General features: G+C 49.3%; 2 protein-coding genes across 2 annotated transcripts; both read left to right on the forward strand.

Annotated features, from left to right (window-relative positions):
• The first annotated feature begins 13,525 nt into the window (after window positions 1-13,525).
• Window positions 13,526-14,281, forward strand: LOC125516371 (formin-like protein 10). The gene is made up of 2 exons (XM_048681845.1): window positions 13,526-13,960; window positions 14,067-14,281. The coding sequence occupies exons 1-2, from the start codon at window positions 13,531-13,533 to the stop codon at window positions 14,279-14,281; spliced, it is 645 nt and encodes a 214-aa protein (XP_048537802.1). The 5' UTR covers window positions 13,526-13,530.
• Window positions 14,282-15,945: 1,664 nt separating this feature from the next.
• On the forward strand, window positions 15,946-18,492 carry LOC125516372 (LRR receptor-like serine/threonine-protein kinase GSO2). The gene has a single exon (XM_048681846.1). It carries the CDS (start codon window positions 15,946-15,948, stop codon window positions 18,490-18,492), a length of 2,547 nt encoding a protein of 848 aa, XP_048537803.1.
• The last annotated feature ends 3,981 nt before the right edge of the window (window positions 18,493-22,473 follow it).

The raw sequence follows: 22,473 nt of genomic DNA on the forward strand, positions 1-22,473 counted from the left end.
GTTAGAAATTTGAAAAAGGTTCACGAATATTCAAAAGATCATGAATTTGAAAAAATTTCATGCATTTTGAAAATGTTTGCAAATTTGCAAATTTTGTGAATTTGAAAAGTTCATAAATTCAAAAAATTGTGAATTTGATTTTTTTTCACAAATTGAAAAAATCATCAATTTGAAAATTGTTCACAAATTTGAAAAAACTTGCGGATTTGAAAAATGTTTGCGAATTTGAAAAATCTTCATGAATCTGAAAAAAGTTCGCTAATTTGATGAAAAACCTTTAGGAATTAAAGAAAGTAAAACAAGAAAAAAGGAACACACAAAAAAGAACAAAACCGTCCTATAAAAACCAGAGAAAACCATCCCTTAAACGGTCCTAGATGTTTTTGGAAGCTTCCCCAAAACAGGATGAGCTTCTCAGAAAAAACAAAATGCTAAAATGGTGGGTGCGCGCTGCATATAGATTTGTCTATATTTGGCACCTTTAAATGCCAAATTTAAATACATTAAAACTGAGCACTAATCAAGCCTTCTCATACTATTAACGTTTTTAACCATTGGATCTACTCTGGTGGGAGTTCTCGGCCGTTAGATGCCGTTCCAATTCCGCCTGGGCTTTTTCCGCAGAGCACCGAGCGCTGCACTTTAGTGGGCCGCTGCTCCGGTACCAAATTCAGACGTATGTCATAAACTTGGGTAAATGGGCTTGGCTCAAGTCATCCGAAAAAGAACAGACCGTACGCACACATCTGTAAAAAAAAATGCGTCGCTCCTCCTTCCGCGTTCAGATCGGTTACCTCTTCTCCTCAGCCGCCGCTCTTCCCCGGCCTACCAGAACCGCTCCAGCTGCCTCCTCCACATGTGCGCTGCTCCTTTATCGGTTGCCAGCTGCGCGGCGGCGCCGTCCGACCTTTATCCTTCCCGGGCCTCCTTCCCGTCGGTGGTGGTGGGCGTTACTGCCGGCTCACCTCCTTCTCCTTTATTTCTTGAGGACTACTGTTTTTTTTTTCCGATAAAGGGCGTTTTTATTATCTCAAAAAGTAGCATCAAGAAGATACAAAGCATTATGAGTAACACCCGGCCTCTGCATAATTAAGATGCACACAGCCAATCACCTAAAGTCTGATAAAAAGAAAGGAAAAAAAAACGACAAATGGGCGACAGTAGAGTCATATAAACCGACACTATGCCTATGTCGAAAGGGGTGGTGGACCGATCCGAAGATTATGTTGCCACCCATGTTGGGTAAAAACCTCCGTAGCCACCTACTCCAACCGCATACACACCGCCTTGAACAGCGGTTGGTACTCCACTCGTTGTAGCGTAGACCACGTACGAAGCGAGTGCGTACAACGGAAAATAACCTGCAAAGGAGAAGCATTTTTGTTATTGAAAACCAAATCATTTCTACATAGCCAAAGCGACCATAGTAAGGCATACGCTCCCACCCTTATTAGCGTTTTCAACCTATTTGAAATACCATCCAACCAATGACCAAAAATATTGGCGACACTTGTGGGCGGATACAAATTTGACGCTATTTGGATGACTGACCACGTAGAACGTGCAAACTTGCATTGGAAAAAGAGGTGTTTGATTGTCTCTTCATGAGTGCAAAAACAACACATCTTACTCCCTGGCCAGTTGCACCGTGCGAGGTTGTCTTTGGTTAGAACAACTCCCCTACGAAGATACCACATGAAGATTTTAACTTTTAGTGGAATCTTTGACTTCCAGATTTTCTTGTTATTACTCACTGGTACCTCAGAATGCGTGAGCGCACGATACATAGAGTCTACTGTGAAAGACCCCGATGTAGTAAGGTTCCAGCGAAACACATCCCGACCTTGTGTCAAATTGATCAAATCCAGACAGGATAAAAGATTATGCCATGACGTAAGACGGGGGCCAATCAAATCCCGCCTAAAAGAAATATTGGGCGGGAATGAACTGAGCACCTGCGCAATAGTTTTATTCTTATCGCGAGCAATGTTGTACAAGGCTGGATATTGTTCTCGGAGACTGGCATTGCCTAGCCAGATGTCTTCCCAAAAACGAATCTCCGACCCGTCCTTTATCGCGAAAGACCCAAAGCGAAAGAGATGTTTCTTTGCTGCCATTAGGCCAGCCCAAAAGTGCGAGTCACTAGGTTTCCAATATGCCTGAGACACTGCCTTTTGACCTAGATACTTGTTGCGCAGCATGGTTTGCCAAACACCATCCTCGGTAAGAAGTTTAAACAACCACTTACTAAGTAGGGCCTCATTCTTGACTTCCAGGTCATGAATTCCAAGGCCACCTTGGTCTTTTGGCCTACAAACCACACTCCATTTGGCCAACCTGTATTTTTTCTTTTCACCATCTCCTTGCCAAAAGAATCTGGATCTAAAATAGTCCAGTCTTTGCAGGACCCCTTTTGGGAGTTGGAAGAAAGAGAGCATATAAAGAACCATATTTGTGAGGACAGAGTTAATCAAAACCAGCCGTCCTCCAACTGAGAGCAATTTGCCTTTCCAACTGCTCAAACGTTTCTCTAGCCGCTCCTCTACATGCTTCCACTCCGCAATGGTGAGACGCCGATAATGAATCGGTATTCCCAGATATTTAATCGGGAATTGGCCATGTGTGCAACCGAACAGGTCAGCATAATCGGCCGCCGCCTCAACAGCTTCTCCAAAGCAGAAAAGTTCACTTTTATGGAAATTAATTTTAAGACCCGACATTTGCTCAAATGCTGACAATAAGAGTTTCAGGTTTCGAGCCTTATCTAGGTCATGTTCCATAAAGAGAATTGTGTCATCGGCATATTGCAGAATAGAGAGGCCACCATCCACAAGGTGTGGCACTACTCCTGCAATCTGGCCGTCCTGCTTGGCGCGCTCAATCAGAATAGCCAACATGTCAGCGACAATGTTAAATAACATTAGGGACATGGAGTCACCCTGTCGTAGTCCTTTTTTTGTTTGAAAGTAATGGCCTACGTCATCATTGACTTTGATGGCCACACTACCTCCAGTTACAAAATTATGGATCCACTGACGCCATTTATTAGAGAAACCTTTCATCCTTAGGGCCTGTTGGAGGAAAGGCCATTTGACCTTGTCATAGGCTTTTTCAAAGTCGATTTTGAATACGACTCCACTCATGTTTTTTCGGTGCATCTCATGGACGGTCTCATGCAGGATTACTACGCCATCGAGTATATTTCTTCCTTGCATGAAAGTCGTTTGAGATGGCTGGACAATATGGTCAGCTACTGAGTTTAACCTATTCGTAGCCACTTTGGTGAAAATTTTGAAGCTGACATTAAGGAGGCATATGGGTCTGAACTGTTGGATCCGTTCGGCCTCCTTAATCTTTGGCAACAAGACAATCTCCCCAAAATTAAGTCTGAATAGGTCAAGTCTGTGGGCATGAAGACAATTAAACAACTCCAAAAGGTCAGACTTGATGATATCCCAGAAATTCTGATAGAATTCTGCCGGGAAACCATCTGGGCCTGGAGCTTTGTTATGTTCCATTTGGAACACCGCAGCTCTCACCTCCTCTTCGGAGAACGGTGCTGTAAGGATATCATTTTCTTCTGCCGTGACTTGTGGAATATCGTTTGTTCGGGACTCGTCAAGAGTGAAGTTCCCATCAACCGTCGCCCCGAATAGAGATTTGTAGTAGTTGGTGATATACTTTTTGAGCTCCTCCTGACCTTCGATCCGCCCCTCCTCTTGTTGGAGACTGTAAATAAATTTCTTCCGATGCCGCCCATTAGCGACCAATTGGAAGTATCTTGTATTACTATCACCCATCAAAATGAAATCGGCTTTGGATCTTTGGTAGTATTTGATCTCCTCTTCTCGCAAAAGACGTGCAACCTTCTCATTAGATTGATTTTTCAATTCAATCTCTTGTTGAGATAAGGTGCGCGTCTCAGCAATTTTGTCGAGGTCGTCAATGATGGTACAGAGCCGTTGTTTTTCCTTTTTGTATATCCCGTTGGTATGTTTCGCCCATCCAGTGAGGTGTTGCCTCATGGCCCTTATTTTAAAGTTCCATCTCTGAATAGGTGTATGACCAACAACGGGCCTCTCCCAAACATTCTTGATTATGTCTACAAATCCTTCCCGGAGCAGCCAACCCAATTCAAATTTGAAACGACGTCTGGCAGCCGGGTTTGTAGAGTTAGAATCCAGAATGATGGGTTCATGATCCGATAATGCCTCTATACGCTCTAGGGATCGCACAGTTACCAGAGGAAATTTTAGTTCCCATTCGGTATCCATGAGTACCCTGTCAAGCTTCTCGTATGTTGGCATAGATCGGTTATTAGCCCAGGTGAACTGCCGCCCCGACATACTGGCCTCCCGAAGATCCAAACTGTCTATCACAGCATTGAATAGGAAAGGCCAGTGAGTGTCAAAGCGGTCATTATTTTTCTCTTCCTGGTACCTAAGGATATTGAAGTCCCCTCCAATAAGCATTGGGTACGGGTTATCCTTAGCCAGGTTTACCAACTCCCGAAGGAAAGCCGGTTTTTGCTCATCTTGGGCCGCCCCATAGACAGCGACGAGAGTCCATGTAAAATTGTCCGTCCTATTTCTTAGGTGACATTTTATATGAAATTCACCAATCGAAAAGGCCAACAAGTCCATGACTGTGGTCAGAATCCCAAGAAGTATTCCTCCGGACCTTCCACGAGCTGGTAGACTATGCCATGCGTAGTCAAAACCACCTGATAGGTGATCAAGAACATGCGGGCGAAAGTCACACTTACCAGCCTCAGAAATTGCCACAAAATCCAATCCATGTTCCCGTACACAATCACCGACGTGTTTATGTTTAGCCAAGTCTGAGAGACCTCTGCTATTCCAAAACATGCCTTTCATGTGGAAACTCGAATCGGTGTGGCCTTCTTGGGCGGTTTTTGTTTATTTTTAGATGAGTTTGATTTAGATTTCTGCGAGGACGCTGTGAAGTCACAAAACATGGACCCAGGTCTCGCGTCATCCAATCCAACCTCGGTAACCTCACCAACCAAGTGGGATATAAGCGGACCATCATATTTGGCATCCGCTTCATCATCCTCCTCGGTTTCAGGGTTAGGTATGGATGCATTACACTTCGGAGAAACCTTTAAACGGTGAATCTCCATATGTTTAAGCACCCCAACCGATAGATTAATTTCATTATCATTCTTTCCCATAGAGCATCCAACATTATTTAAACTAGAAGAAATACGTGAATCTGAAAAGGAAAGAAAAGATTTCGTGAAGAGATTACCTGGAGCGGTGTCCAAATTACGTGCAGCCTGACGTCGCATTGCCTTGTCCATAGCATGTTCGTCGGTCGGAGAAGAACCGTCAACTGATACGGGGTGACGGTTACTACGTCGAAGGGGAGAGCTTCCCTCAGACATAAGAGCCATCGGCGTCATCGGACGATCCGTCGACAATGATGAAGCAGCAGCCAACATGGTAGGTGTTGAAGACGAAGTCGGTGCAGCAAGATCAACACTTGGCGCCATCGGAATAGCCCCGTGAGACAGCATCGGAGATTGCTGCCGAGCCTGCGTGGGTGGGCTGACTGCAGCAACAGCCGGCTGCTGAACCGACACGTTCAAACGCTGGCGAAGATCTGCAGCCCCGTTGACATCAGCTGCTCCGTGCACAGTAGCTGGACATGCACCTGAGCCGATGGCTTCCGCCAGGCCCTGAGCTGGTGGGCCAAACTCCCCCTCAACCGGCTGCAAGGCAGCAACTCGCTTGGGGTGCCCCAGACCTGCGTGTGCGCTGTCATGGCCACCAACGCTTGCCTCCAAATATCTACATGTATCACATCAATAGATGGGGTGCTAATTGTGCGTGACTCTTCCATGGTGCTCATGGGTGAGTCCGAGCATACTCTCTGTGCACCCGCAAAACCAACATCCGTGTTCATTGGAACGGTCCCATCAGACTGAGATTCAGACGAAGCTGCACCGGAGACTCCAGAATTTTTGGCCTTTTTATTCGCATCCTGATCAGGCAAATCATCATCCCGGTTTGCCCCATGGTCGGGGCCATCATCTTGGTGTTCCCAAATTCGAGGGATAAAATCATCATCTGGTTTAAAATCATCCTCCTCGAGAACAAATCTGAAGTCATAACCATTTAATTTGACATACACCCCAGCAGACACTGACGCACCCCTTGTATTATCCTCTTTCTTAAATATATTTAAATTTAGGACAGCCACTTGAATACGCACGATGCCACGGCGTCGCAAGCAAATCAAGTCAACATCCTGTGTTGCGCCGATGACGGAACCCACTGCCCACAAACCAAGAAAGTGGCGAAGTGGCGGTGGAACTCCGGTGACATGTACCCAAACTGGCTTCAGCGGATTATACGTAGGCTTGACATCATTTTCTGATTTCCATTCACTGATAGCAATCAGTACATTGTGAGACTTGACTTTGAACTCGAAAGCAGACACTCGACGCAAAACCTCCATAGACGGAAAGGCAACCAAGAAGGCATCATCACCATGAGGAACGGCCTCCCACTTCCATGAAGTTTGTACCGAGGCAATTTTAGCAATCTCAGCCTCCACAACAGCTCCCGTCACCGAGCCTCCCGATATCATAACCAGACCGATTGGTGAGGACGATGGTGCGAGGTGCTCCTTAAAAACTGAGTCCGGCAGATGCACGAACATGGCCTCGTTTAGACCCACACCACCGAAGGCTGCCATAGGTCTCGACTGCTTCAGCACAGAGCAGCGATGAAGAGGATGCTTATAATTATTGCAAATGTAGCAGAAGTGAGTCACATTACAATCCTTAGAAAGATGATCGTCCGTCCTGCACTTGTAGCACTAAAGACTAATCTTCTTCCCTCCAATCTGTGCTGCAGGCGAAACAGTTGAAGTCCCAGCCGACACAGGGCCAGGCAACACAGGAGCAGCAGGCGTGGCCTGAGGAACCGGAACAAAGAGCGGCGGTCCCGAGGCAGTCGATGCAGGAACCCGTCCGGTACCCTTACGCTTCTTTTTCTTGTTGTTGTTGCTCGGACGGCTAGAAGTGGGAGGAGCAGCCGCTGCTGTTGGAACGCCGAAAAGCATCGGTTGCTGGAGAGGAGCGGCAGCCGGCGGTGCCTGTCCGGAAGCGCCGGTCCTTGGCGGCCCGGCCGTGGGGCCAAACCCGGTGAAGCGGGACTGGGATGGTACGACAGGGCCGTCCTGTGACACAACAGCTGAAGATGGCGCGGTTCCCTTCATTGCCGGCGGACTGCCTTTGGACGAGGAAGGTAGGCGCCCTGACATGCCAGCGGAGGCGCCTACATGAACGGCGGCGGCGTAGGAGACCCTCAGCGGCGGCGGCGGCGGCAAACGAGATGGTGATGGAAGCGTTTCGCATGTAGGGATTAGGGCCCAGGCACGTACGACTCCTCCCCTAAGAGAAAAGTCAACGTGGTGGGGCCACCCTGACATCTGCGACGCACTGGCAGAGGACCCACCATCGCTCGAACCCATCCTCCTGGTCTCGATTGGCAGCATGGAGTTAGGCGTAACTGACGCACTGCATGTTGTCGCAGAACGTGGATCATGCAACGACCGTTGAGCGTTGTCTGCCGCGGGCCCGTCGGACGACGGCGGCGGCATGAATGCCGCCAGGGCGACGGGCTGCATCGGCCACAGGCGCGGAAGAGGCCCTTTCCACGGCCGAATTAGCACACCCCGGCGGATGTGGCGCGCGGCAGCCGGTGGCTTGTAGACGTCTACTCCCACCGGCGGGGTCCTGCACTGAGAAGGCAACCCATTAGTCGAAATTGAACTATCCCGTACCTGGCCGGAGATGGGCGTCGGAGATGAAGATCCAGGTCGTTCCCAAACGCGCGACGCCGGCGTCGGAAAACCGACGTCTTCCCAAAACTCTTGCACCAGCTCTTCCTTTGTCTTCCTACGGCGCGAGACAGTGGACCAGGCAGCACCTCCGTCCGCTAGACCCTCATCGGACAGGATCATGGAAGCAGCCTTCACCGCCACATGCTCCTTTCCAGACGAAGCATCTACGGCCGAGGCCTCATCGCCATCCTCCCCGACCTGCGGCTCAGCAAGGACATTGAAACGTGATCCAGAACTAGAAGCCGCCAGCCGGCGAGAGATCTCCCGGCGCAAGGGTAAGCCGCCGTCGATCCGGGAGGACGCGTGCTCCAACGCGCACGACACAGTCAAGGAGCACCATCTCATTCCCGGTGGAGATCCTCTCCCCAGGCCGAAGATGCCTCCCTTCCTCAATCTTCCCATCGCTGTTCCGTAAGAAACAGAAGTCCGGACGATCCAGGTAAAGAGAACCGACGCGCCACTCCAGCCTGCCATCGAGGAAGGCGGTGGAGAAGGTCACCGCCCATCGGAGTGGCGGAGGCGTTTCCGGCGGTCTCCCCATCTTTCCACAATTTCTATGCAGTGTTCTTTCCTCAATTTCTTATTGAGGACTACTGTGCTTGTTCTTTCTGCTGCTGCTAATCTCTATTCCTGTGCAGTGCACACCTCTGCCAAATCCATGGTATAAATTGATTTGCTGCCCTATCTGTTCAGGTTCCTCTATTTCTTATGGTTAATTGGTTTCCTGTGAGGGCGGCTCATGGCGTCAGCGGTGACGGTGGAAATATGATGTTAATACTCACTGTTCATGACTAAACTTTGCCTCTCTGATGTCAATTCCAGGCAATGTGCAAATATGATGTTAGTGCCTAGACGGAACACTTTAGGTAATTTATCCCTCGTGAAAATTATCCATGTTAATACTCATGTTCATGACTAAACTTTGCCTCTCTGATGTCATCATCTTTTTAGTAGTTTACAAGACAACCAACACAGATCACAAGAATAAATTTCATCTATCTTGCTATTAGTGGCTCTAAAGAAGACATGATAGGCAATTGAACTGATGTGGATGCTTGAATCGATGGACTTAAGGTCCTCCGGAGCCCTATATATACATCTAAATAACCTTTTTACAATTTCTTATTGAAAACCGTGAATCTTTGTATGCTCATCACAGTCTCAGTAGTTGGCCATAAATTAGTGGTTTTAATTTATCAATCTAGCTGCACGGTCTCTCTGAAATTAGCATGATCAAGCTCCAACGTTCGTATTTAAACTACCTTTTGCCTTATAGACTTGTAGTGTGCAGAAGTGCAGATGAATGCAACTTGTTCTGATTGAAGTGGACAAGTTCCGAAGAAAGGTTATTTTGCTGTTGACGTGCTCCTCTTTTTATTTAATATACTCCCATGATAGAAATGGCGCCGGAGAGTTTCCACGTTAATGCTAAACACTGACTGTAAGTCATCTATCTGCCTGTATTGTTACCTATATAAGTGTTTGGCAGCTTTCCTTCTTCTCTACATATGATTATTTTTGTGTAACCAGTCTAAATATTCAAGTGATATTATTGGCGAAATAAGACGAGTCCTCTGTGCTTGAAATTATTGAATTTCCAGATGTAGTGATGCTTTCTTGTTTCATGGTATTTATAAGCAAGGGTTTGGCTGCACGTACATGACCGTAGTTGTAGGGTAACGCAGCAGAAAACAAAAATTTTCTGACCTATGCACCAGCCCCGGACCATTATGAAGACTGCATACAAGGTTTGATCTTTTTGGTTACCGACTGGTAACGCAGCGGAAGTAGAGTCGATGACGATCGGCGGTGCAGATCCCCGCAGTTAGGATTTACAACCTCCCAACCGCGAGGATGTATACCCTCATCTGCCCCTCGGACAACCTTTTGGGAGGCGATCGAACAGTCCCCCAGACGGTGTCGCGGACAGCCCTTTGGGAGGACCTTCGAAACTTGGACGGTCACTCGGACAGAACTTCGGGAGGACCTTCGAAACTCGAACTGTCACACGAACAGCCCTTCGGGAGGCACTCTCAAAATAAGATCGAAACTACGATCTCTCTACAGAGTTTCACACATACAGTGTCATCTATCCGGCAGGGCTTCGCCGTCCAGAACTAGTTCCCATCGGAACCTAGACAGCCTTTCGGCTCTACGAAACTATTTAGCCGGGAGGGAAAGAGAAGTCAGATCATTGCAATGGCACTTGTATGTGAGCAAGAGTGAGTTTGGGCAGCCCCCTCCACCTCTATTTATAGGAGGAGGGGTGGAGGGGCTGAAATTTCAGCCACATCCATCCATGTCATCTCCAAGATATTTTGGAGCAAAAGGCTAAAAAGGTGGCTTTCCAAAAGTAACCCAAAAAGCACTTTCACTATTCACTATGACATTTTTCAGCGTCCGTTCGAACTGAAAATATTTGTGTGGGCTTAGAACATTTCCAGTACTCACTAAAATAATTTCCAACGCATTTCGGAACAATTTCGGATTATTGATTTTCATCTGTGAAAAGCATCTAAAGTCGGCAGCTCCGGAACATTTCCGGTTTTTATCCCGGAAAATTCCCAGAAGTTTCCAGAATAGTTCTGGCACCCTCCAAGAATTATCAGACATATCTCGGAACCAATTTGACTTAATGGAATACCCCGAAACAACTTTTTGGTTTTACGAAACTATTTTGCTGTTCTCTCTCCCGAACTCTTCCGTTGTCTCTGAAACTTTTTCGGTGAATTTCTCTCAGACTTCCTGTCTGTATTCAGCAGATAGATGACCCTTAAGCGTGTGACCCTATAGGTTCGGTGAAGTATAGACATGACCGGAACCCTTTCCGATCAATGATCAACATCGGAGCCATGGACATCCATATTGACCCCTATACCCACACGAATGAATATTCGAGTGAACCTCCAGTTGCTGTGTGCTATTCCTGTTGCTTCGCGGTATGTTACAAATATCCGAGGTGAGATGTATTGGCATCCCTGTGGATCAGCAACTTTGTCCACTATGCCAGTTACCTCGTTGTCGGTATTGTTCTCTTTTCTCGTTCCTGTGTTCCGGCATCCCTGTGATCAAATCACAATGTGTCTGGCCAGACGGTGATGGATACCGTAACACCGAAAGGGCCCAGAGATATCTCCCCATCGACGGAGGAGCAAATCTCAATCTTGAGCTATCAAGTTACTTGACATACTTTTCCATGAACCCGTAAGCCACCGTAATAGCCACCCATTTACGGATGACGTTTAACAAACCCCAAAGTTCATGAAGCAAGCATGAAGAAACTCGATACTCTCATGGTCTAAGGAATTATGCAAATGTAAGCTTCCTCTGTGTTATTAACCATTAACTTGTGACGAAGGTATCTCATAGCATAACATCAAACGGCTTGATTCAACCACAAGTGTTCGACTAACATTGTGTCCCTAAAGTTGCCGGCACAGTCGCCCATGATCAGGAAAATAGAACCATCATGCAACACTTGAGCTAGTCTTAGAGGCCAGACTAGGAATACATTTTGCCGTTTATTATTCTACACGTTCATATGTGTCTTCCTCCAAGCCTCGTGTTAGTGTAGACTCGAGAACCATATCAGTTATAGCATGGAACATAAACACAATGATGAACACGGAGATAAATAATAACATTTATTATTGCCTCTAGGACATATCTCCTACAGCTAGCAGTTGCTATATTTTCAGCCCGAGAGGATCTATTTTTCTATAGTAATTGCCATTGGCAGTGGAATTCTTAGTTTCACTCGACCATGCCCAAAGGGTCCACAATATTGACAATTTTTACATGCTCATACGTGTTTCAATTGTTTTTCTTTTGGAGAAATTCATTTCAGTATATTAGTACCCTTTTCCCGTCTTGAGGAAGCACTACATAAACTGGTACCAAGATAGCCGAACCAGTATTCCATAGGGTTCATGACATTGCATCCAATAACAAGTGAAATACCAAGATTTGCGCAGATTCTGTGTTAGTAGATGTTCTTTATGAGATTCGTGCTAATTTTCAGATCTTGCATAGCTTCGATCCAAAATCATAATAATTTCTACTGGAAAGAGGGTGTGTGACGAGGTGTCCCAAAGCTTCTCAGGGTCTCTAGTGACGTTGTTGCAACAGCTGTTGCAGAAATTCCACATGCATGGTGTGCTTAGCAGACTGATTCTCTGCATAAAAATAGACTCTGTCATGCTTGTTTCCGTATTAGGAGAGGGAGAGGAGAATTTTGGTGTTCATGTTGCATGTCCAGAATTCTCTCCTTGCCTTGTTGATAGTACTACTACTGCATTAACTTTCAGGTAGAATGAAATTACACAAAATTATGTACAATACTACTGTTTTAAGTTTCAGGTAAATGAGATTAAGAAAAATTACATATAATATTTCTATTGCTTTAGCATCGAGATAAAATACTCCACGTAATGGCATCAAAATCTAACATTCCACAATAAAAAAGACGAGCACAGCAACGCGCGCCACCAGTTATCTAGTAGCACATTCATAGAGCATGCGAGACGGTAGGGATGCCAGCGGCGTCCGCATTTCCCGCAAAACCAGTGAATTAGGTCTCCGCTGGCCGGAAAATTAACACTAAACTAGCGATTGATTTATAGTGCGCTGTAGCCCGTAAATCCGTCCGCTCCGCAACCCTATGAGACGGCGAGACCGCACATGGAATGATTTTTTAGGGCAACCCTTGCATTGTGCTCAGCCCATCTATCTCTTTGAATCTTTCCCTGCAGTTGCAGGTCTCTAAAACATGCAGGTGAAATAGTTCGGTGCCTACTCGGCTTTGAACATAAATATGAACCAGTGTTCCGGACTGAGCATCGCCTCTCACCCTCATCATGTAGTTTGATGAAGAGAGATGCATCGACGCACCCATGCAAGTAGGTAAATGTCAAGTTTTAGAAAATTCCGAACAGTGTGTCTTGGAAATAGCCTAGCTAGCTAAATGCCTCGCCCAACCTGCCTCCTCCTCCGCCTTCACCACGAGCCTTCGTGGAGGCTCGTGTGCTAGAGCACACGCACGGGTGGTGAAGCACGACCGGCATCGTCGATGCCGTCGTAGAACCAGGTGTCCCACCATGGGCTGTCCTGGGCAAACGCCGGTTCATGGTATAGGTCGTCAGGGAGCTGAGCTCCACAATAGCGGATCTCCGCCTCCAGCGCACGTTTGGAGGCCAGAACAGCCGGCACTGTGACCCTTCCGGGTTCAGATGCCAGTCTTTGTGCCCCATGATTTTCACTGTGAGGTCCTTCTCATTCCAACTTCCAACCAAATATTGACACACCTTCCCGTAACAACAATCCCGTATGGATTGAGTGTAAGTGTAGCATCATTGGCCACTTAATTAGCCAGATGCATTCATGCGCGACGCATGTGAAGTTGGCGCGAGCTAGCAAATTAGGCACGGAGGTACCCAAATGCATTCATGCGCGGCGCATGTGAAACGGGCACGCGCAAATTAAGCATGGAATTGGAGGTACGTAGCTGCCGGAGCCGGACGCGTGCTGCACGTTCAGGTCCCATCCCGACCCGCGAACAACCATATATACCACCTCCTGCAAAGCCAGCCAGCCGCACCCCATCCATCTCCATCCCCAGTCCCCCACACACCTCACCAGGGTAGCAGCATAGTCTCCATGGCGGCGGCCAAGATCGCCGTCCTCCTGGCCGCGACGGCGCTCTTCGCCACGGCAGCGGCGGCGGACCCCCAACCCCCGCAGCTCGCAACGGAAGCCCAGTGCTGGCCGTGCTACTCCTCCTGCATGCACACGTGCGACGACGGCCACGGTGTCACCCCCGCCCCCGTTGTCAACCGTTCTCAGCCAGCCGCCCACACAGCCGTCGACAATGGTCCAACGGCCGCCTCCGTCCTTGTCAACTCTACCGACGGTACTGCCATCCACAAAACCGACGGTGCAGTCGTCCCTGTCAACAAAGGTGGCGGCGAGGATTACTACGAGAAATACTTCGAGTGCAAGAAGAAGTGCATCGTCGATTGCAACAAGGACCTGCCGCCGGTGTGCTACAAGATGTGCATCTCCGAGACCTGCCTCACCCTGCCACCATGTACGTATATATATATACCACCCCTCCAAACATGAAACGTGCATCCTACTCTTATAGCATATGTATACGTAGTATATAACCAACACGTCTGCCTTTGATTTTACAGGTAAACGAGGGGATTGCTACAAAGCATGCGGGAACAAATGCTTCCACAGCCAGCCCTACCCCGGGCCAAACCCGGCTCCGAAGCCGACGCCACCACCGCCCACACCTCCAAAGCCCGTGACACCGCCGCCATCACCCCCGAAGCCCATGCCACCGCCACCGAAAGCCGCTGCCGAAGGCGAAGCAAAAGACGCCGTGCCCGTCACCGGCTACTAGTTCTAGTTCTAGTTGTATCCGCTTCGGGCTACTTATTGGTGTACGCGACGACGTCTATGCACACATGCATGCATTCAAATAAAACTCGCCACATTTATAGCAGAACAGTATAAGTAGAGGGACTATATGATGGCGCCCTACATGATTGCTACATATGGACATTGATTAGTCTATAAGACTACTCTAGAACAAGTAATCCATCAGCTCTAACTAAACTGGGTATAAATCATGCGCGCATGTATAAAGTATGTGTTGCTGAATGTCCGATCTGTGTATAAGGTATGTGTCGCTGAATAACTAATCAGGCACCACGCCGGCGCCGTTGTTGCAGCCCGCGGAGCCACAAGGCACGCTCGCACCCTGCAGGGAAGCCCTGCGCCACCTGAGACCCGTGTGCGAGGGGGAGGAGGTCCCGCCATTGCCAGCACTGCACGGGCTTCGTCCGGTGGACATCCCCCTCACCCCCCCGACGGCGGTGAGAGGAGGAAGGTGAGGAACCCTTAGCCGGTGGCGGTTCTAGGGTTCCCGTGACGCACGCAGGGTGCGTCGCAGGAACAAGAGTTTTATTTTTAAGTTGAACTATCAATCCAAATTTTGAGGCCCCCGTAATAGGGAGATCATCCAAAAGAGGTTTGGGAGAGGGTGTAATTCGCGGACTATATATGGATGAAGCTGCTCTGGGATTGCTTTGATGCTTGTAGAAGTGAAGTAACAACAAACTTCCTTTTAATTACACCCGTAAGTATTTTTATGCAGTAAATGGTTTAAAAAAGGGATTGGCTGGGTGCCAGTCGGTTGAATTCCCAATTTGGGTCACTCGACTGTTCTCCATCCTCGATCTCTGATCTAACGGCTGCAAAGTCGTCTTCAACCTTCCGATCATCTTCTTCCAACCGCCCTACAAACCACCGGCCGAACGGCCGGCCACCACCCCCGCTGCCGGCGGCGCTACCGTGTAGGCTCGCTGCCCCGCCCTCCCTGGAACCTCCTCCCACTGCCGTGCCGCCGCCGCCCCGGCCATCCCCCTAGGCCCGGGCATCGCCGGTTTTTTCGCCGGCAAACGTTCACCATCCCCTTGCTGCCACCCCCGACAACCGCCGTGCTGCCTCCCCCACCCCCACCCTAAGATAGATCATGGGGTAGCCTGTCCAGCGAGGTTCTTCCTCCCCTCTGGTAGTTTCTCCGTTCAACCAAAAATCAACTGGCCCCAAATTCAAAAATCAGGCGATTGACATGTAGCTATTGTGTTTAAAAAATCAGCACAAATGTACTCAGCCTAGGCTTCTCGAATGCCCATGCATGTGACAGGACTGGGAGCCCGGTATCTTGGGTATGGAGGGCAGGCGGGCGTCCGGGGATCTTCTGACTTTGTCGTCCTTGATCGGTGATGTTTGATATTTTTTTTTGCATTGAATAATAAGTCTGATAATGCGCCATTCGTCGCCCTGTCGCGCTGCCTGTCGTAGGCATACAGGTGACGAGGGCAAGTACACACTGGTGTAAATTTTAACAACTTGCTTATGATTTTTGGCGCCGGCCGGCCGGTCCATCTCTCTGTATATACGTGCGCTCTCTTCTGCCGTGCCGACTAGAAACTTCTCCTACTCAACCCTTCTCATCCCAGCAACAACACAAAAAATTCTCACTCCTGGTACGTCCGGGACATGAGGAGACGAGGCGCCAACGCTCAGCTCGCCGGCACCGCCGCGCTCTTCCTGCTGGTAGCAGCCATCCCGGCGACGACGGCTGCCGTGTTGCCATCGGAGGGCGATGCCCTTTTGGCATGGAAGGCCAGCCTCGTTGAGGCAGCCGCGCTCTCCAACTGGACCAGGGACGTGCCGGTCTGTAACTGGGTCGGCGTGTCCTGCGACGCCATTGGACGCGTCTTCGAGCTAAGGCTCGAGGGACTCGATCTCTTGGGCGGACTCGATACGCTCGACACCACGGCGTTCCCGGCGCTCGCCGTTCTGAACCTTTGGGGGAACAACCTCCGAGGGGCCATCCCGGCAAGCATTTCGCTGCTGCGTTCCCTCGTATCACTCAACCTCAGCAACAACAGTTTCAACAGCTCCATCCCACCGCAGCTCGGCGACATCGCCGGCCTCCAGACCCTCAACCTCCGCAACAACAGCCTTTTCGGAGACATCCCGCGCCAGCTCTGCAGGCTCCTTCCCGTCAGGGAACTCGACCTGTCAAACAACCAGCTCACGGGGAACCTCCCGGATTGTTGGTGCAAGCTCAAGGCTCTGCAGTACATCAACTTGTCAAAAAATCGGCTCATCGGCAACCTGCCGAACTGCTGGTGCAAACTCCAGGCTCTGCGATACATCAACCTGTCAAAAAACTGGCTCGCCGGGAATCTCCCGGACTGCTGGTGGAATCTGCAAGCTCTGCATTTCATGAACCTAGCCAATAACTCCTTCTCAGGTGAAATCCCCGTGACTAAGGCAAACCACAACTGTTCTCTCACCGTCCTAAAACTTAACAAAAATGCCTTTGTTGGAACCATCCCACACCTAGAGGGTTGTGACTCGCTGGCAACCCTCGACCTCAGCCACAATATGTTCAACGGCTCCATCCCACCACAACTCGGTGATATCCGTAGCCTCATCAACCTCCAGCTCTACAATAACAACCTCACTGGGGCCATCCCGCACCAGCTCTGCGGGTTCCTCTCCATGAGAATACTCTATTTGTCAAACAATCGGCTCACCGGGAACCTCCCGGACTGCTGGAGGAATCTACAGGCTCTGCAGCTCATGGACCTATCCAGGAACTCCTTCACAGGTGAAATCCCCGCGACTAAGGCAAGTCACAACTGCTCTCTCATGTACCTAAACCTCGCCAAAAATGCCTTTGCTGGGACCTTCCCACACCTAGAGGGATGCAACTCGCTGATCGCCCTCGTCCTTGGCAACAATAGGTTCCACGGCTCCATCCCACCACAGCTCGGCAACATGCAAAACCTCGTCAGCCTCCAACTCTACAAAAACAAGCTCATCGGTGACATCCCTCAGCAGCTCTGCGGGCTACTCTCCATCATGGTACTTGATCTATCAGACAACCGGCTCACCGGGGACCTCCCAGCGTGCTGGTGCAATCTCAAGGCTCTATGGTTCATGGACTTGTCCAAAAACCGGCTAACTGGGAAGCTCCCGGGCTGCTGGTGGAACCTGCAGGCTCTAGAGTTTATGGACCTGTCTGACAACTCCTTCTTAGGTGAAATCCCTCTCGCAAAGGCAAGCCAAAACTGCTCTCTCAAGTCATTGCATCTTGCCAGAAATGGCTTTGCTAGTGTCTTCCCACAGGTCCTAAGGGGATGCAATTCACTGGTCACCCTAGACATCGGGAACAATAGGTTCTTTGGTGCTGTCCCTCCATGGACCGTGATTCATTTTCCATCATTGAGAATCCTTAGCCTCAGATCAAACAACTTCACTGGAGAAATTCCTTTGGAGCTTTCGCGACTTTCACAGCTTCAATTGCTCGACATGGCAAACAATAGCTTTGTTGGATCAATTCCATTATCCTTCGGAAACTTGACCTCTATGAGGGATCCAAAAAATATGCCAACTCTGAGACCACTCCACGGAATGAAATTTTGGGATAGGATCAACATAACCTGGAAGGGGCAAGATATAATTTTCCATAAAGCACTCAAGTTACTAATTGGTATCGATTTGTCAGACAATTTATTTTCTCGATGCATCCCTGAAGAGCTAACCAAACTTCAAGGCATCCAATTCCTGAATCTATCAAGAAATCACCTGTCATGCAGCATTCCTGAAGACATCGGCAATTTGAATTTGCTCGAGTCCCTTGATCTATCATCTAATGGACTTACAGGAGCAATTCCCCTAAGCATGTCGAGCTTATCATGGCTAAACACGTTGAATGTCTCAAACAATCTTTTGTCGGGCAAGATACCGACTGGGAGTCAAATGCAAACCCTGACTAACCCATCGATTTACTCCAACAATTCTGGGCTCTGTGGATTTCCTCTTGACATGTGTGCAGATACTTTGCTTTCACCAAATGAGAGAAATGGCGAAGATGAGGATCCGTGGTTGTGCTATTGGGTGATTGCCGGGATTGTGTTTGGTTTCTGGCTATGGTTTGGTATGCTCTTTAGAGTTAAGGCTTGGAGATGTGCTTTTCTCTTCTTTGTGGATGGTGTGCAATGTAACATTATGAAGAAGGTATCACGTTAGCTATGTTATTACTGGCTGTGTTCTCTACATTATGATACCAATATCATTGATTCCTTGAGTAAATTTGGGCGCAATGAGTCTCGTTCCCATTCTTCTCCCCAAATTGATTAATTAAATTTCTCCTGTACAAGATGTAGATCGATCACGCCAAGGCGCCATGAACTGATCGCAGGAGAGTTTCTGGTGCTACTTGACTATTCTATCTATCTCTTCTACTCCCTCCGTTTCTAAATATTTGTCTTTCTAGAGATTTCAACAAGTGACTAAAGACGGAGCAAAATGAATGAATTTACACTCTAAAATATGTCTATGTACATCCGTATGTGATAGCCTATTTGAAATCTTTAAAAATACAAATATTTAGAAACGGATGGAGTACTACATATACGATCGATCTCCTTCACCTGAAGAGGCTCGCTGTCGTCGTTGGCTGCGTGAACGTCTCTAGCCGCGGCTTCGTGTCAACCCGCTCCTGCTCCGCCGGCCACCAGCTCCGGCCCGTCGTCACCAGCGTGCCGACATTGACTGCGACTTCTCTGGACACGATGACACCCTCCGTGCAGGCTAAAGGCGTGTCTCGCTCTTAGCAATGTTCTTTATATGTGTTTTGATTTGATAACCCCGGCCGTTTGTAGTTATGTAATGGATTGGGATAGCTCTTTTACCTATTTCGACACTGGAAGGATCCTTTTCCGAGAAAGGACGCGAAGGATTAGCAACAAACTTCCGTTTTGTTACTTCCATTTGTTATTTTTATATGTACCAAACCAAACTGTCAAAGAAAAGGGCGGCGTTTGAGGACCTTTCGAGTTGGTCCTTGACCGGTGCTATGTGACGGCGCCATTCGTCGCCCTTTCACGGTGCCTGCCGGCCGTATGCATACAGACGACTAGGGCAAGCCGGCAAGGTCGTTTGCCGCCAGTTCCTCGATTTTTATATTGTGGGATCCAGCGTGTGATCCTCGACGGACTGGACTTTTCTCTACTCGACCATCTCACACCGGGTAGGGGGCATGAAAAAACCAGCCCATGCACACCTCGCCGGCACCGCCGTGTTGTTCCTGATGTTCGCCTCTGTTAGGAATAAGCCACGGCGGGCTAGTCCAGCGCGTGTGCATGCAAGCGCTGGGCGTGTCAGGCGCTGGGCATTGTACACGCACTGTCCGACTAGCGTATGTCCATTATCTGGGGCATGTCCAGATAGTGTCCGAGTAGTGCGTGCGTGCGTGTGTAGGGTAGGGGTGCGCGCGTGTGTGTGCGCATACGTCGCACCGGACCAGGCTGAAGCCATTGGCGAGCCGGGCGGTGTGCTACAGTTGCGGGGGTGATCGCCGGCAATGTCGCTCGTGCCATACGGCGACGGAGCGGGAAGCTCGCTGACCCTGCAGGGTCCGACGCTCACCGTTGACAACTACACCGTATGGGCAATCAAGGTCGAGGCCAACCTCGACACACATGGGCTGTGGGAGGTGGTGGCTCCGGCGGACAGCGCGGCTGCGGTGGACGCGAAGAAGAACAAGACGGTGAGGGCATACCTGCTCGGAGTGCTCGCCGAAGACATCCTGCTGCAGGTGTCGTTGAAGAAGACGACGACAGAGGTATGGACGAGCCTCAACACTCGATTCGTTTGTGTGGATTGGGTCAGGGCGGCGCGGCTGGTCACACTCCGGGGCGACTTCGATCGACTACACATGGCGAACGGCGAGTCGCTAGACACCTAAGCCGGCAGGATCAGTGGCATGGCGGCGTGCTATGCAGGGCTTGGGACGACGCGGCAATCGTGAAAATGCCACTGGACCTGGTGCTAGACCGACTATACATGACGGTGGCCAGCATCGAAGAGTTCTGCGACGTCGATACCATGTCGTTCGAGGAGGCGCTCGGGCGGCAGAAGGCATTCGAGGAGAGATCGCGGTGGCGCTCGCAGGATGTTGGTGAGCAGGTTGACGAGCAGCCAATGCTCACGACAGTGGACTGGGCTGCACAGCAGCGATAGCACGACGGCGGCTTCGACCACGACGACGATGGCGTTGGCCACGGCATCGGGCGGCAGAGGGAAGCGGCGCGGTCGCTGCTACAATTGCGGCCAGCGCGGGCACTTCCGGCGCGAGGGCACAAAGCCGCGGAAGGCGAAGGTGGTGGAGCAGGCTCTTCTCGCAGACGTCAACGTCGAGGGGCCGACACTCCTCTAGGCCGTGGTTTCGGGGGTGATTGTTAGGAATAAGCCACGGCTGGCTAGTCCAGTGCGTGTGCGTGTGTGTGCGCTGCTGGGCGTGTCAGGTGCGGTCCGTGGCCATGTCGAGTGTTGGGGAACGTAGTAATTTCAAAATTTTCCTACGCACACACAGGATCATGGTAATGCATGGCAACAAGAGGGGAGAGTGTGTCCACGTACCCTCGTAGACCGACGGTGGAAGCGTTAGCACAATGTGGTTGATGTAGTCGTACGTCTTCATGATCCGACCGATCAAGCACCGAACGCACGGCACCTCCGAGTTCTGCACACGTTCAACTCGATGACGTCTCTCGAACTCCGATCCAGCCGAGCTTTGAGGGAGAGTTCCGTCAGTACGACGGCGTGGTGACGATGATGATGTTCTACCGACGCAGGGCTTCGCCTAAGCACCGCTACGATATTATCGAGGTGGACTATGGTGGAGAGGGGCACCGCACACGGCTAAAAGATCCAAGAGATCAATTGTTGTGTCTATGGGGTGCCCCTCTCCTCCGTATATAAAGGGGGAGAGGAGAGGGCCGGCCAAGGGAAGGAGGCGCGCCCAAGGGGGAGTCCTACTCCCACCGGGAGTAGGACTCCTCCTTTTCCTATTTGGAGAGGGAGAGGGAAGGAAGAGGAAGGAGGGAGGAAGGAAAGGGGGGGCGGCCCCCTTCCCAATTCGGATTGGGCTTGGGGGGGGCGCCCCCTCCCTTGCTCCGTTCCCCTCCTTTCTACTAAATCCCATTAAGGCCCATATACCTCCCGAGGGGTTCCGATAACCTCCCGGTGCTCCGGTATTATCCCGATCTCACCCGGAACCATTCCGGTATCCAAATATAGTCGTCCAATATATCGATCTTTACGTCTCGACCATTTCGAGACTCCTCGTCATGTTCATGATCACATCCGGGACTCTGAACTACCTTCGGTACATCAAAACACATAAACTCATAATATTACCATCATCGAACTTTAAGCGTGCGGACCATACGGGTTCGAGAACTATGTAGACATGACCAAGACACGTCTCCGGTCAATAACCAATAGCGGAACCTGGATGCTCATATTGGCTCCTACATATTCGACGAAGATCTTTATCGGTCAAACCGCATAACAACATACGTTGTTTCCTTTGTCGTCGGTATGTTACTTGCCCGAGATTCGATCATCGGTATCTCAATACCTAGTTCAATCTCATTACCGACAAGTCTCTTTACTCGTTCCGTAATACATCATCCCGCAACTAACTCATTAGTTGCAATGCTTGCAAGGCTTAAGTGATGTGCATTACCGAGTGGGCCCAGAGATACCTCTCCGACAATCGGAATGACAAATCCTAATCTTGAAATACGCCAACCCAACAAGTACCTTCGGAGACACCTGTAGAGCACATTTATAATCACCCAGTTACGTTGTGACGTTTGGTAGCACATAAAGTGTTCCTCCGGTAAACGGGAGTTGCATAATTTCATAGTCATAGGAACATGTATAAGTCATGAAGAAAGCAATAGCAACATACTAAACGATCAAGTGCTAAGCTAACGGAATGGGTGAAGTCAATCACATTATTCTCCTAATGATGTGATCCCGTTAATCAAATGAGAACTCTTTGTCTATGGCTAGGAAACACAACCATCTTTGATCAACGAGCTAGTCAAGTAGAGGCATACTAGTGACACTCTGTTTGTCTATGTATTCACACATGTATCATGTTTCCGGTTAATACAATTCTAGCATGAATAATAAACATTTATCATGATATAAGGA

This window comes from Triticum urartu, chromosome 6 (genome assembly GCF_003073215.2).
Source record: "Triticum urartu cultivar G1812 chromosome 6, Tu2.1, whole genome shotgun sequence".
Taxonomy (NCBI): Eukaryota; Viridiplantae; Streptophyta; class Magnoliopsida; order Poales; family Poaceae; genus Triticum; species Triticum urartu.

Bases quoted from the DNA above. Each gene is read 5' to 3' on its own strand.
- LOC125516371 (XM_048681845.1), top strand. From the start codon at position 13,531: ATGGCGGCGGCCAAGATCGCCGTCCTCCTGGCCGCGACGGCGCTCTTC. The intron at 13,961-14,066 runs GTACGTATATAT...TTGATTTTACAG, and splicing joins CTGCCTCACCCTGCCACCAT to GTAAACGAGGGGATTGCTAC.
- LOC125516372 (XM_048681846.1), top strand. From the start codon at position 15,946: ATGAGGAGACGAGGCGCCAACGCTCAGCTCGCCGGCACCGCCGCGCTC.